Raw genomic sequence first — 15,858 nt, forward strand, 5'->3', positions numbered from 1 at the left:
ACCAGGTTTCTGTTACTGCACAGATATCGATGTTCTCCATGCTAAGGAGAGTTTCGAGTGCGTGCATCTTGAGGTTTAGACTTCTGGCATTGAGTAGCATTACTCTTAGTTTCTTATCCCTTGTGATACCTATGGAGGTGGGTTTGTCTTTTGAGCCTTGCCTAAAAAAGGCACTATAGGGGTAGCAAGAGCCTTTGCCAATATCCGAAAGCCCAGGGGTGACAGGTGCAAGCTGTCCCTAGCGAAGCATCGTGGCTTGTCGAGCATATCATCCCAAGATGACAGGCATTGGATCCCCTTTGAATGACACCAGTACTTAAGCCAATTGTTGAAATTGATCATCTTGTCTTCATATTGTGGCATCATTCTTGGTGAGGGTAAGATGCTACTCAAGGTCAGGGTCATACCGGCCTGGGCTACATGCTCAGAGAGCTCCTTTATGTCTCTTTTCATGTAGTCCAGGGAGGTACGTCTCAGGTCATTCACACCAGCATGGACAATGACTGAGTCATATTTGTACTTGCCTTGGAGTGACCTGAGTGCTTGTGTTATGTGGCGGATCCTAGCGCCCGACAGGCTGCTCACCGTGACCCTCTCCTTGTTCAGCCTGGTGAGCGGGACATCAGTGTGCCTGACGATAGTCACCTATTACAAGTGTATCAGGTGTGTTGTTTAGTCTTAAGGGCTGTGACTGTTCAGCACACTGGCTTTGTGATATATGTGTTGCACGTGTTTTGTTTTGGGGTAGCGGCTGCTTGGGTGTCTGCTTTGGAGGTCTCTGCTGCTTCGGCAGATCTTTATTTAGAGCCTCCGAGTATGTTTTTGTGTGATTATGTGTTTGCTGTCATGGTAGGTCTATGTGAGACTGGAATTGTAGTGAGTGTGGTTTCCTTCTCCTCCTGACTGGTTATGCCAGTACTGAGTTGAGAGAGCTTAGCCTCCAGTTTGGCTATATGGTTGCATCTCTCACATGTGTTGGAATTTGTTGGGAGGAGGAGAGGGTTGTCTGTGTACATGAGGCAGTTGTAACATTGCCTCAAGATTCCCAGATTCATCAGCTGGACCGGAGAGGAGATTGACAACTGACCTTTGGACATGCTAGAATAATATTGGAAATTCCTTAATAATTGAAAACCAGGGCCAGTGGGGAGTGAGGGTGTAGTGCTTTTAATTTTTAGTGCAGATTTATATAATTGCTTTAGTGAGCAAGTGCCAGGTAACTTAAGTGCAATGTGTTACAGGTAACTTAAATGCAAAAACGACAAACAGTAACTTTCTTTCAAGTGAAACAAGGAAATAAGTACAGTAAGCAATGCAGATATCACTAGTGATCCACAGAAGTGCTGAGAAGCCGCGTATTAGGTGGAATTAGCGTTCCAGGGGAATAACAAGCAAACAAACAACAAGCACATAAACAAAGCTAGATTCAGCAGGCCTGGATCTAGTCTATGCTACAGCAAACAAGGTGTACCAATTTCAGTAAGATACAGTTCAAATATTCAGGCACTATAAACCTTTAACCAGAAATTCCCAGCTCAGAAGGGCAGAGTCCAGCCTCTTCTCCCACAAGAGTGCAGACCACAAACCTTCTTAATGTAAAATAACTGGCCTGAAGCCCAAGTGCTTAAACCAGAACTAATACACTTTAAGAATAACAGACACTGGGCTCTCAATCAGCAGTTCCCAACTTAGAAGGATGAAAGCTACCTGTCCTGCCACCACAGTGCATGCCACAAACCTTCCTAATGTAAAACAACTGGTCTGAAGCCCAAGTGCTTAATCCAAAAGACTTAGAATGATATCTACACTTTAATCAAGTTACTACCAAGCAGTAATAAATACAGTTGAATACTTTAGAGAATGCCTGGATTAGTGCTCAAGTTACAGAAACAAAGCTAGATCCAGCAGGCCCGAATCCAGTCTATGCCACAGCAAACAAGGCGCACCAACTTCAGTAAGAAGCAGTTCAGATATGCATGCACTATCAAATGTGTGTCTCGTGGAGGTTATTTAAGGGGTATATGTTAGCTAGGACAAAATTTACAGGTTGCTTCTGTCCATTAAAGACATGGATGCTGGATTCTGGTTGTATTTCTGATTTTCAGTCCACTGCTCCAGGCTTTTTGTGAATAGGATTAGGGAAAAGCTTTGTTTCACATGAATGGGAAGCCTGTTCCAGGGCAAGGGAATCCTCTGAGAGGCATACCTGTCCATCCAATGTGTCCAATGTATGTCACAAGCTAAGTTTAAATCCTTAGATTTGATGTTTTTCATTTTGCAATGGGATCCAAGGATATCTTGTATGCCAGGCATAGATCACTGTCAACACTCTGTATGAAACAGAGTATAGAGATAAGGCATTGAGATGATCTGCAATGGACATGCTGTTTACTGCCTGTGTTCTTTTTGCGATGAAGCTCTGTGGATATTCCAGTTGTTGCATGTACCTAGTCAGGTACATACTGAAGGGGGTGTTGTACTTCATGATGAGCCTGATGAGGGTTGTCTATACAGTGGAATGATTTCCTTGGACCTAGATGCCATGCCCTTGCTCACAAGCTGAGCATCATAGAATGATTTCCTTACTGCCTTAGACACATACTGATTGAAAACTGGGTAATTGTCTTCATATGTACCCAAATCCCTAACTACTGGTTCTACTCTTGTGTGTTATTTGATGAGGTAATTTCTTAGGGTGGCTGACTTACCAGAGAGTACTATTATGTATTTCTTGACACTAAGTTTTAAGGTGTGACATTGGCACCAGTCATGTATCTGTATTAATCTTTCCTGTAGGATGTCAGTGTTTTGGGGGTATTCTGTGACTGCTCCTAATTTGTGATATTTGCAGACTTGGTCTGAGAAGTAGATACCAAAAAGGAACTGACCCAGCACAGAGCCCTGAGGGACTGCTAGTGACCAGCCTCTTTGTGGAGGTGGTCTCCTTTACCCTAAATTCCTGGGTCCTGTCTGAGAGCCGTCTGGCTATCCAGCAAGTAACATAGAGGTTTATGCCTATATCATTGAGTTTGTTTACAATGCTCAACTGGGGTACTGTATCACAGGTCTTAGCAGTAGACACTGTTTTGTCCTCATCCATTGCCTTGCTGGCCCTCTCATACTCCACTAGGTTGAGTAGGAATGATCTGCCCTTGACGAAACCAAACTGGTTTGGGTCCAGTGTTTGAAGGCTTTCAATGCCCTTGTTGAAAAATTTCATTCCTCAAGGCAAGGCTGGAGCCCAGAAATCTAATAAGAGGGTTTTATTCAGTAATGTTTAAAATTCATGCCACAGGCTTTAAGACTGCTTGGCTGATAAAACTTTTTCCCAGGCTGTTGGGCATCATCCTTCTCCTAATGTACCATGCATCTTTCACTCATCGGTTCTTTATTGCTGCCCACTGCATTAGTGTAAAGAAATTGCCCTAGGCTGCATCTCTGTAGACAAAGTTTGATGTGTTCTGGTGAACTTGAGTTGATTGAAGTAAGAGGGGAATATCTTCTCCTCCTCTTCACAGGTTCATAGAGGTTTACTAGGCTAAAGACCACAAGGCCCTTTTTAGGCCTAGCCATGCATCCCAGATCTCTGACAAGTTCTGATACCCTTCATAAGTGTAAGCAGGGTTTTGGGAGATGAACCATTTAAATGTTGCCTGTGTCCATTAGAGACATAGGTGCCAAACCAGGGATGAATTTCTTGTTCCCCATCCAATTGTCCAAGTTGCACTTGTATTGGCTTAGGGAGGAAGTCTGCTTCACATGGATGAGGAGCCTGTTCCATAGATTGGGTAGTCTATGGGATACATACCTGTCTCTCCAGCAGGTCCTATTTGTATCACAGGCAAGGTTTAAGTCTTATTTTTGTTTGTTTTGTGCATATGCAGGAGATCCATCAGAGTGGACTCTGACAATGCCCTGTATGTCAGGCATATAGATCTCCCCTCAAAAGTCTGTAGGAGACAGAATACAGGGATAGGGCCTTGAGGTGATCTACATAGCACATTTTATTTATGCCCTGTATTCTTTTAGTGAGCAACCTCTGTGAATGTTCCAGTTGTTGGATATGCCTGGCTAGGTACATAACAAAGGGGGCATTGCACTCAATGATAGGTCTGATGAATGCCGAATACAGTGGAACAATGACTTCCTTGGACTTCTCATTTGTGAGCCTTTCAGAAATGTTACTAATTTAGGGAAGTTCTGTTTTTCTTAACTGCATGGTTCAGCTTGTGACATCATCACCTCTTTTCCAAATGGGCCCCTCAGTCAGACTCTTCTACTTGCTGACAGGCACATTATATGTTTTCCAGTTTAGGAGAAAAAAGAAGTTATGTTCTTACCATAACATTCCATGTGAGTTGTTCATTTCGCCTTTGTTCTTTACACGTGGGTTCGGAGCTGATCCATCGGCTCCGAGTCAGCCGCTTTACAAGCTCAAGATCTTTGAGTAGCTCGAGGCACAGTCCCTATCCCATGATGCTCTCCTACCAACCCCAGATCTAGTTTGCTGAACCAGCAAGAAAAAAACACACTAAGCAACCAGTTACAAACAATGTACATGGCACATAACTATTTACAATAGCTAAACAATAATCTGGTTGGAAAGAAGGACACTAGCAAGACCAACCAGACCACCAGTCATACCTGTTCTTCCATAACCTGGAGGGGGAAGGTGGGAGGGAGTGTAAAAACAAAGGCGAGATGAACAACTAACATGGAACGTTATGGCAAGAACATAACTTCAGTATGTGAAGTTGTTCAGTCTCGCCATTTTGTTCTTTACACGTGGGTATCGTCCCAAGCACCTTAATCCTGGGTGGCTCATGGGAGTATATTCCTGAGAATGGTGGAACCAAAGGAAGCCCCGTCCCTGGAGGCCCTGTCCATTTAGTAATGAGTGATAAACGTATGAGGTTTGGACCAAGCAGCAGCTGCACAAATGGTGTCCAAAGGTAGATGGGCTGCGTGGACTAAAGATGTAGAAACAGCCCTGGTAGAATGAGCTTTCACCTCACTTTCTAAAGGTTGTTTAGCTGAGGAATATACAAATTTTATACAATCAGAAATCCATTTGGACAATGTAACTTTGGATATCAACAAACCTTTCTTATTGTCTGCATAGGAAATGAATAGTTGATCAGATTTTCTAGATTCTTTTGTTCTGTCCAAGTAAAACCTCAATTGTCTGTGAACATCAAGCTTATGTAACATGTACTCCATTGTATTAGCATGATGTCTGTAAAAAGTAGGAAGGTCAATAGACTGGTTCAAATTTGCCTCGGAGCCGACCTTCGGAAGAAAGGTTGGATTTGTTCTTAAAGACACTCTTGTCTGGGTAAAAGACTAGATATGGAGGCGTGATAGAAAGTGCTTGTAGTTCAGAAACTCTACGAGCCGAAGTAATAGCCACTAGGAAAATTGTCTTCCAAGAAAGGAACTTGAAAGTACAAGATGACACAGGCTCAAAAGGTGGAAGAATGAGTTGAGAGCACCAAATTCAGATTCCAGGGAGTAACAGGATGTCTGGTGATGAGTGCCTTTCAAAAAGGCTTTACATAATCAGTGGGACATAATGTTCGAGCCACTGCATCCTACATTGAAGATAGATATGGCGGCTAACTGAACCCTTATCGTAGAAGCTGCAGCACCATCGTGAAAGAGCGAAGTCAAGAATTCCAGAATACTATGAATAGGGGCAACATAGGGATCAATACCATGCTGAGAAGCCCAATGAACAAATCGCCTCCATTTGCTAGTATAAAGTTTCTTGGTGGAGACTTTGTGAGAGGAAACTAAAATATGGTGAACCGCTGGAGACAAATCATGTAACCTGGCTAGGTTGGGAAGTGGAGCAGCCAAGCTGTCAGTTTGAGGGAGACAAGAGAGGGATGAAGAATTCCCGACGAATGAGTCAGAAGGTCTGGCACTGGGTCCAGAACCCAAGGTTCTTCCACTTGGTATTGCTGTAGGAAGGGGAACCATATCTGCCGAGGCCAAAACGGGGCTATTTGAATAACAGTCTTTCCCAGGCTTTTGGCTTTCTGTAAGAATCTGGGAATCTGAGGGATTGGAGGGAAGGCATATAGGAGACCCAAGGGCCAATTGTGTACAAGTGAGTCCCTCGGGCTGTCCCCTGGTGGGGGGGTACAGGGCAAAGTAGCTTTTGCATTTGGCATTCATCGGGGGTGGAAAAAGGTCGCAGCAAGGCTAGGCCCATCTGTGGAATATCTTTTCCGCCACTCGTTCTTTGAGGGACCACTCATGAGGTAACAGAATGGCTCTGCTCAGTTTGTCCGCTATCACTTTGGATGACCCGGGTATGTGCGTTCCTGTCAGAAAGCGCCCAGTGGATACAGCCCACTGCCAAAGTCTCAGGGCCTCTCGGCATAAGGGGTGGAATGTCTGGGATTCTTGTACAAATGGAAGGGGATTCTGAAAAGGGAACCTCTGGTAATTATGCTTTTTACCCAAGAATCTGATGTAATTCCTAGCCAGGCTTCTGGGTATAAAGCTAAGCGACCCCCAACTGCCTCCATAGCAGGACGGTCAGGCCTCCTCTCAGGAGCGCTGATAGGGCTTGCCAAGGAACTACCCCCCTGTCACCCTAGTTCTGTGGACCCCCTCTGCCGCCTGGACGGCGTCTACCATTATACCTCCCTCCTCTGCCCCTGGAGGGGGGTTCATTACATGTGTTCTGGAAAGCTCCTTGGGACTTTTGGAACCACATTTTTCCACCTTTCTGCCCTTTGGGGTATGGTCTAGTGGGGGTGGAAAAACGGACTCTTCCTGCTCACACCTAGTGAGCGTCTCCTTGACTTTAGGCCAAACAAGAAAGAGCCATCAAATGGGGTATTAACAAAGGAAGACTTGAAGGCTTCCGCAAAGGAGCATAAGCGCATCCAGGATTGTCTCCGCAGAGCTATCGCTGAACCTGCTGCCCGGCTTGATCCATCGGCTGCATAAGAAATGAGCCGCATGGACGAGTTCACAATAGAATTAAGGGTGTTAAGCTGTGCCGTCACTTTCTCCGAAACAGCATAATCTGTTTTGCCCTGTAGAGTATCTCCAAGCTCTTTGCGGAGATCTTGTTGAAGCCGGGGTGAAGTGGGTCAAATAGTTGAGCAATCTCATTGCAAATGTTGCAGAACTAAAGATGTGTTTCCCGTATCTGTCCATAGTCCTAGAGTCTTTATTAGGAGGATGAACAGAAGAGGAGGTTTCTGACATCTTTCTTGGTGGCCACTGCCACCACCATGGCATCAACGGGAGCTCCCTTTGTAAGAAAAGACCTGTCTTGAGGGGAGGTGATACATTTGTTGGGTTTCCGAGGGACCGGTTCCATGGAACCAGGAGACTCCCATGCCCTTCGAGCGACCAAGTCCATTAATTTGTCAAAGGGCGGAGTAACCCAGGAGGTGGAAGGTTGAGACCCACCTTCAGGAGCACCGATTGATCCTCAGTAGGGGTAAGGGACTGCCAGTCTCCCCTCTGCCTTAATATTTCCAGGATGTCTGCAAATGAGACATGACCGTGGGGACCCTTCTGATTCCTCTAAGTCGGTGTCTGATGTTAAGGATTCCTGAGGGGAATCTAAATGCCTCCTCTTGCACAGTCTTTTTCTGGGGACTTCCTCAGTGGGGGCATCTGGTGAAGTCTCAGTCAAGCAGGGGTCACCTGAGGCTCTGGGTCTCGATGCTTGGTGGGGACCTATGGTGTAGAGACGGAACGTGGACCTTTAGGGGAGGAATAGGTAAGATCCGAAGAGGTAAGGGTCTTAGCAGACATGACCCTCCACATGGCATCGAAGGCACCAGTTTCCCGACCCAAGGAATCTGCTGGTTCCAAAGAAGATGTCAACCTCCCAGCGGCCAAGACCATGGGCTCCGAACCAGTGGACGGAACTGAGTTCATCTGCGCTGAAGCCCCAAGAGGAAGAGTTGGAACCGAAGAGTCTGTTCGACACTCACCCCCAGAATCAGCGAGAGAGTGTCGGCTCCGAGACTCTTCGACCGGAACCGAAGAAGTCAAGGTCGACGTGGCCGAGGGCTCTGGAACAGACCTCTGCACTGAGGGTTCCACCACTATCAGAGCCTCTCTTTCCGTCTTCGAAGGTTCAACTGGCCTTGGCGGAGGAGCAGAAATTGTGGTGGGGGGAGTCCTAGGCTTTGAAGCCATCTGGGTCGAAGCTGAAAGCAATTTTGCCAGGGCTGGGTTCACCAAAAGTCTCTGCACCATGTGGTCCACATCGATGTCGGAAAGGGTACCAGAAGAATGGGTCGAAGGAGCCGAAGAAGCCACTGACATAAGGATCGGGGACTTTAAAAATTCCGACACCAGATTCAACACAATGATTTGGCTCAGAGGTAAGATTTCGGTGCGTGGCTCCGAAGGCAGAGGAGCCGGCGACTGAGTCTTCCCAGAGGTGCTCAGAACAAAAGACTCTTGCTCCGATGTCACCTTAAAAGACTTCGACCCCTTCGAGGACTTGGAGGGTCTGGTCAGTTTTGTCTAATGCTTCTTGAAAATCTGGCTTCAACAGCCCTCTATCGACCAATTTCCTTTGCGCCTCTAATAAAACCCTGCCACTTAAGGAATGGCAGAGCAATCTTCTTGCAAATGTAGTGGACCCAAGCAGTACACACAAGACACGTGGTTATCGGTGATGGGCATCTTCTGTCCACAGTCACACCTTTTAAATCCAGATTTTTGTTTCACCGACATTATAAACAGAAATTACACACACATATCAGATCCCTGATAATATCAAAAAAAGTTGAAACCACAGAACTCCTTAGAAAGTTCAGATCCCTGAACTGCAATGACTGAGAATAATGTGACACAAAAACGGTCAAATACAATAATCCTATGAAAAATAAGGGGATAGGGAATTAAATTTGACAGAGCCCCTCACTGAACAACAATTTGCAAGAAATATGAGAAGTCTCACAAATGTCAGATCCCTGATAGTCTAATAAGTAATTTTTAAACTCTTTTAAGATAAAAAAAAAAAAAGGTTACTGGCCCGCGCTTCCTCCGAAGATCGTGCGATCCGTTGCAGCGGAAAACTAGGTCTGGGGTTGGTAGGAGAGCATCATGGGATAGGGACAGTGCCTCGAGCTACTCAGAAGATCTTGAGCTTGGAAACCGGCCGACTTGGAGCCGATGGATCGGCTCCGAACCCACGTGTAAAGAACAAACGGTGAGATTGAACAACTTCACATCTTATATTACTCATTGCAAAATTTGTCAAAGATTTAACAAAGTTACCCATCGATTTTTTTATTTATCCTTTGTTGATCAAGTTAGTCCCATTAGGCTAGTAGACTCTTTTCAAGGGAGAGCTGAAGTGGGATTTATACTATTAGCATAAACTTGGCAAGGCTTTGGGGGATTTCCCCTATTCTTTTTGATAGGTAATGTAGGGTGCTTTACATCCTCTTGAACTACCACCAACTCAGACTGAGGTCCCATTTGCTTAACATCTCATTAGAAGAATGATGCACTCAGGAGTGCAACACCCCCCACCCCATGCTGCACTACAATGTCAGCAGTCAGTCTATCTGGTGTGGGAATAGAACCCTCAGCCTTCTGCATCAAGGGCATGTGTGCTGCCTTTTGGCACCACTGACGGACCCATCAAGCTTGTCTAGATGCTTCCAGCTGTACAAATGGAGAGATTGTTCTTCTTGGCCTTTGGCTCTACTTCTGCTTCTTTTCAAGAAAGAAGAGATTTAAAAGAAATCTTTAGTGAAAGCTGAAGGGGTGAGTGGGGAAGTAGTAGTGTACAGAAATAAGTGAAATTAGTATGAGGTAGAATTGGAATTGGAGGAAAAGAGTTTTACTACCAGTATTTATGGGTAGTGCAGGGAAGGCTAGAGATAGACATTTGCTGATTTATGGAAAGTATATTTGTTTGTGTAGCTATAAATGTAAGAATCTGCAAAGAGGTTATGAAGAGGGAAAGATAGCCTTGCTCATGTTCGGTGCAGCAAAACCAGATTCTGTACATAGTGGAGTTTCATTGCCTTTCCTAGTAAATTATTCAGCAAGTATGGAATTGGCTAATATATGTCTGCAGCAATGAATGAGCATGACAGTCCTTCCCCTCCACAAGGGCAGGCCATTAACTGTCCCAAGGAGCTACTAACCCATCAGTCTAACAAGCCTAATATGCAAAGCTGTGGAATGAATGATCATGGAAATGAAAGGCAAAGACATTGGGATAGGTCCAGAGTCTGTAGGTTGCCAATTTGGCTTTAAGGGAAGGTTGTGCCTACTTATCTTGGCAGACTTATTTGAGAAGGTCTTCAAGGCAGTTGTCGAGGCTAAAACAGTGCATACTGTGCATCTTGACCCGGACAAGGCATTCAATACAATATCCCACTTGGGCATTATTGACAAGCTACCTAATTAGCTACACTAATTCCTTACATAACATCACAGAACACTGTGGAGATGGGCAAAGGTTCGACCCTGGGAATAATGCCTATGGAAAACAGATGCTGCTGGATGAAGTAGATGGACATGGTCATGTGACTTCACTGTTATGGAGGGCATAACTTTCATTTATAAACTATACTTGGGTTATGGATTTAGGTGCAGATGTAATTATTACAGTCACATGTTGAATTCTTTGAGTGCAGTTCACAATTACTAGACCTTTTCTCCTATGTGAACATTTCAGCTGTTGGAAAATTATCAGTCTCAAGGATAAGCAAATGGTTATCTTAGCTCCAACATAAATGCATGATATCATTTTATATATTTGCCCCTTGTGAAAAAGAACGTATGCATGTTTTGTGGGAACTAGAGTAAGGATGCTGTGGGATTATAATTAAATGACAGTTTGAAAACCAGAACATGGATTGTATCTTCACTCTGTTCATAAAGTAATACAGGTGGGTCTATATTACCAAATCAAAACTGTAAAGAGACTAAACACCACAACATCAACGCACAAAGATTGAAGTAGCAAAACTATGAATGGTCACTTCAGTGAATTATTCGCCAGGGGGAAAAAATCTCTTGGTCGTCATCGGGAATTTGCCCTTTTCTCCACTGTACACGATCTCGTAGTTGGTATATTTAGTTAGGGAGTGTGAGGTGGACAGGCCCTCCACATGGGGGGGGGGGGGTGAAGCCCCCACGTTTGTAGGGTTTGACAGTTTTTCGTTTCGTTCGGCCAAGCAGTCCTCCCCCCACCAAGGAAAAAATTTGCTAATGTGGCCATTCATAGTTTTGATACTTCGATCTTTGTGTCGATGTTGTAGTGTTTTGTCTCTTTACAGTTTCGATTTGGTAATATAGATGCATACAAGCACTAGTTTCAGCTCCCTTAATGTACCGAACATCCCAGTGAAATGCATCTCTTCTGTGAAGGATATACAGCTGTAAAAGTCAGGTGTACCAATTCTCCACAAGTAAAAGCTGTGATTTTGTGTGTGTATGTGTGTACATGTGTGCACGCCCATTCACGTGCTTGTACTTATACATGTATATATAATATGTGCAGTATGATGTGGCAATCCAGGGCTATTGTGAATATATGTATCCTATACTTTCATGGGAAGCAGGCTTCCTACCACCGCCAGTAGCTACTTTCTGACTGTACACACCTCTGATGTTTGAGGTAAGTGAAAGAAATAATGGCCTCTATTGGATTTCTTGTTACTCTCCAATACACTGTGTCCCTCGGTGACGAGCCATATAATTGATCATTTAACTGTGGTAACAAAACATAATGTTCCTTATCTTCCCACACACAGCATACCTCAGTGCCTCTCTGGATGTACACCTCTTATGACTGACCATGGTCAAACTGAAATCAATAATGGACAGTCTTGTATGTAACCTGTTGCTGTCAGACTTACACACACTGTCCTGTCTAGGCCATACTAATAATTGTTTAACTGTGGATCACGTAACTGTAATTTGCTTTCACACGGTCAGTCTACCTACTCCAAAGTAATCACTTTCTGACTAGGTACACCTCAAATGTCTGAATGTGATCAGAGAGAGAATCTGGCACTACCTTTCTTTACATTACACAATAATGATCATTTAACTGATCAAATAACTGCTTCTTGCTTTCACACAGTCTGTCTCCACACCTCTCATCATAAAGACACTTTCTCACTGTGAACACCTCAGCTGTCAGGAATATCATTTGCTGCTTGTTGTTCCAGCCCTCTCCAAAAAACAAAACAAAAAAGTTGCTTGGAAAAAAAAACAGAGATCATTGCTGTGGCAGTATGTGCTGGCTAAAACTGCCTGTGAATATATTTGGTGTGATGACAGTGATCTAGTATCTGAAAGAAATATGCCATTGAAGGTCAGATAATTTGATCTTTCTTTAAATTGTTGTTGATCTCTGGATAAACACTGACATTGCTTGCTGTGAGCAGCAGTGCCATTGCTTACTTCATATACTAACAGGTAAGCATTTTTTCTACACTTACCATAATTCACCCCCCTGTTGAAATTCTGTGAAGACATTTGTCAAGAAAATCGTATTTACAGAATAAAAAACATTTTCTTTTCTGGACAGCTAACCAGTCTCTTGATGTGGAAGAGTGTACAGTTCCACAACCATAATACTGTCTGAAATATCTTTGTAACAAAGGGTGGTCTTATTCATGTTTTAGAGTTCATCTTTCTACAGTACCTGTGCATGTATGGCCTTTGTACAGTCTATGCCAAAAGATAACTTCCAAGTTAGTCCCTTCAAGAAGAGAGTCCTAAATTTGCTACCACATCTGCATGTTTTTTCTCCTATTTCAGACTTAAATTTCATAATAGAAAAGTTGAAATTTCAGCCCTTTGAACAAATTTATTTCATGAGAAATGATTCCTGGTGGTAGCATCCACTTTGAAACCAATTTCATAATTGCAAGCCTTCATGAGTTTGAATCCTTAGATAATGCTTCACAGTGACAAAATGGCTATTATAATTCATAGGTCTTTTTTTTTAAGTGACCTCTGCTCTGTCCCTTTCAACCAGTCTGTTCTCTTTTTTTAAAGTCTTATTTTCCAAACAAGAAGAGTACAGTGAAGAGCTGTTACATACTCTGAATGCATATAGACAACTCAAATATGTGAAAAGAACCAAAATGCATTAGAAAAAAATGGAAAATGTAGGTGCTGTTTCCTTCATGAAAGGAAAGGGAAAATTGAGTCTTCTGTCACCAAACAGCCCTTGTCTAACTGGCTCACACATTCTAGTATTAATTACTGTCGTATTTTCAACAAAATACCAAAGGGGTACATTTTCCCATAGTTGCTGCCACTTTTGTTCCCTTTAAGAATTCTCAGCTCACAATACTTATGAAACTGCATCCTGGCCAAATGTCAACACATTTATAAAGCACCAAAAGTTAGATGTCCACTCTGGAAACTGTGATGGGGGGAGTGTGTTACAGGGGGTCCTATCTTTGCTGTCTATATCTTGGATCAGTGTTGTAACTGATTGGGATACACTGTACTTTCTAACATGCTGTGGTAGACTACACCACCACTTCTCACAGTGGGTGAGCAGACATTGTCTGCTTCATTGATGTCCCCCCTTGGTTGGCTTCTTCTATGCACAGGCCACTGTTCAAACTCTGGTCATCATGTTATAATCATGTTGGCAGGATGAAGCCATGACCATAATGAATAGTGACCAGAAAGCCATATAAGGAGTAATTACTGTGAGTTTCTTTCGTGAAGATTGGCTGTTATGGTACCTTGCACAAATAAGCCTTTACCTTGCACAAATAAGCCTTTTCCCTTTAAGAATTCAACTGAACTCATGCAAAGCTATTGATGTACGTTGATATGTTTTGAGTTAACTGTTTCCTTTAAAAGTCTGTTATACTTATTAGATGGGGTAATATTTTGCTTGCATGTTTTTCAGAATTATTTTGGTGTGTCCATTGTTTAATTTTTTTGAGCTTCCTGTAACAATGTATTAGTGATCACGTAACAAAACCTGCATACCACACTTTCATCTGTATTATTTTTAATCTGTCATATTAGCACTACTTTGAACAAAACAAATATTGTGCGTAGGAAAATAGTTTGTCAAAATATAAACCAAAATCTGCTTGCCAGCAGCTCATAACATTTGAGTAATAATTTTCGGTAGCAGTGTGGTGGTATTTATAGTTAAGGTGCTTGTATGGTATAATACACAGCTTTTTTTCTTTCCTACCTAGTATCTGTCTGGTCTTTCTCTCTCTCTCTCTCTCTCTATGTCTGCCAGAGTTATACAGTATGCTTTTAATATTATTTTGTGTTTTTGTTTCTTCCAGGGTGACTTATCTAATTTGCCAGTAGAACAACAGTGGAAGTGAGTAATGCTGTTTTGTTTTAACTCTTCGGCAAAGAAAAACATTTGTTCACATGTGTTATCTTTCTTCCTAGCAGAATATTGATTTGTGTCCCTGTAGATATTAATGAAAAGAAAATGTAATGAAATGTATGTTTCTGAATATCTCAAAAAGCTGGTAACAGGGTTGATATTCTCTGCAAAAGAAAATGATTATCAAGAGCTTGGCAAAGTTGGAAGAATATTTAAGTATGGGGCAGCTTAGATGCAACAGTGTTTAAAACATATTTCATTTGGGAGTAGAAACCCTGGAGGATACTATATAATATAAATGAGAAACTGAAAAAAAACAACCAACCAGCAGGCAGACTGTGCCCAAAAAGACCACAGAATGTAACGACCAACAAATCCACAGTTAGGGCACTCGGAAGCACCAGGATGAGAAATTGACAACAAGAGTGTAGAGAGGTAGTTAAAGCAATTGAACTAAATGACTTGGCTAGTCTAAAATGGTGCAAATGATCTTTCTTTACAGAAAATAATGTTGATATGGATTATCATGCACAGTTCTAAAAAATCAATCTCCAGTGGCATAGATGGGGTAAGAAACAGTTTTGAAAAAGGCAGCAAAAAGTTGTGTAGAGTACACACTAGGAACTATGTGATGATTTTTTTTAGTGCATGGAACACCATGATTATGTTAAAATATCAGCTAAAAGACACCCTGGTTTAGTACTACTCTAGCTCGAGACCCAATTTTTAACAGCACTTAGAAGGGTGCTTAACAGTTGTTAAACACTCCCCTACTTGCTGTTAAGATCACATCTGTGCTAGGCCTAAAAGCTAACAGTGCCTTCCAGTAAACAGCAGCAGCAGAACATTTTCATTTCAACTCCGTTTCTGCCTTCTGTCTACAAAGCTACAGCCACTAAAATTAAAAAGTAAAACCTGCTTCCCGTATACAGAAATAATGACAATATCTCCTGCCATCTGACAATTCTTTCAGCTCCTGTGGCTTTCAAAGTTGGCACCCTTGGTGTCCCCCCCCCATTAACTATTAGTACATCGGACAGGCAAAAATCTATCCAGTGCAAGGAATTACGATTAGATTGCTGATTGTAACTGAATATTAAGTATTCTTGGAATGGATGCCACGATTCACCTCTCAAGCTTTGCTGTTGAGGTGAATTTCTTGGCATCCATGTTTCAAACATACAATAGGTTACGATTAGACGACACCCAATCCTAATCATTACTCTGTATTATGCATCACACTAAAGAAAAAGATGAGCAGAAGACATCATAGAATTAAAAGACCAAACATTCACGAAAGTAGACTCTCTTTCAGAAGTATATACAACACAGTAAAAAGGAAGTGTAGTTTGAATATTCTGGTGTTGGTTGGGGTCTTAGAAGTAATGTATGTCAAGTACTTTATCACAGAGAGAGTTGTTGCATGTAGCAACCTTTCCAAAGGAATTGTAGAATCACAGTCAAGAAAACTTCTAGCAGATGTAAAACTGCATTTGAGAAAGGAGGAAAAAATAAAC

At 42.7% G+C, this 15,858-nt stretch overlaps 1 protein-coding gene across 2 annotated transcripts in view; it reads left to right on the forward strand.

Annotated features, from left to right (window-relative positions):
• RNF175 (ring finger protein 175) overlaps positions 1-15,858 on the forward strand; it is a 683,731-nt gene that overhangs the window by 50,948 nt on the left and 616,925 nt on the right. The window contains exon 2 of one of the 2 annotated variants that reach the window (XM_044062404.1): positions 14,292-14,329. The exons of the other annotated variant lie outside the window; for it this stretch is intronic. Coding sequence (XP_043918339.1) covers positions 14,292-14,329 — 38 coding nt within the window. The remainder of the gene's footprint in view (positions 1-14,291; positions 14,330-15,858) is intronic. 2 annotated transcript variants of the gene reach the window in all.

The sequence above is a fragment of the Protopterus annectens genome, chromosome 2.part1, assembly GCF_019279795.1.
Source record: "Protopterus annectens isolate FY-2018-M chromosome 2.part1, PAN1.0, whole genome shotgun sequence".
Classification (NCBI taxonomy): Eukaryota; Metazoa; Chordata; order Ceratodontiformes; family Protopteridae; genus Protopterus; species Protopterus annectens.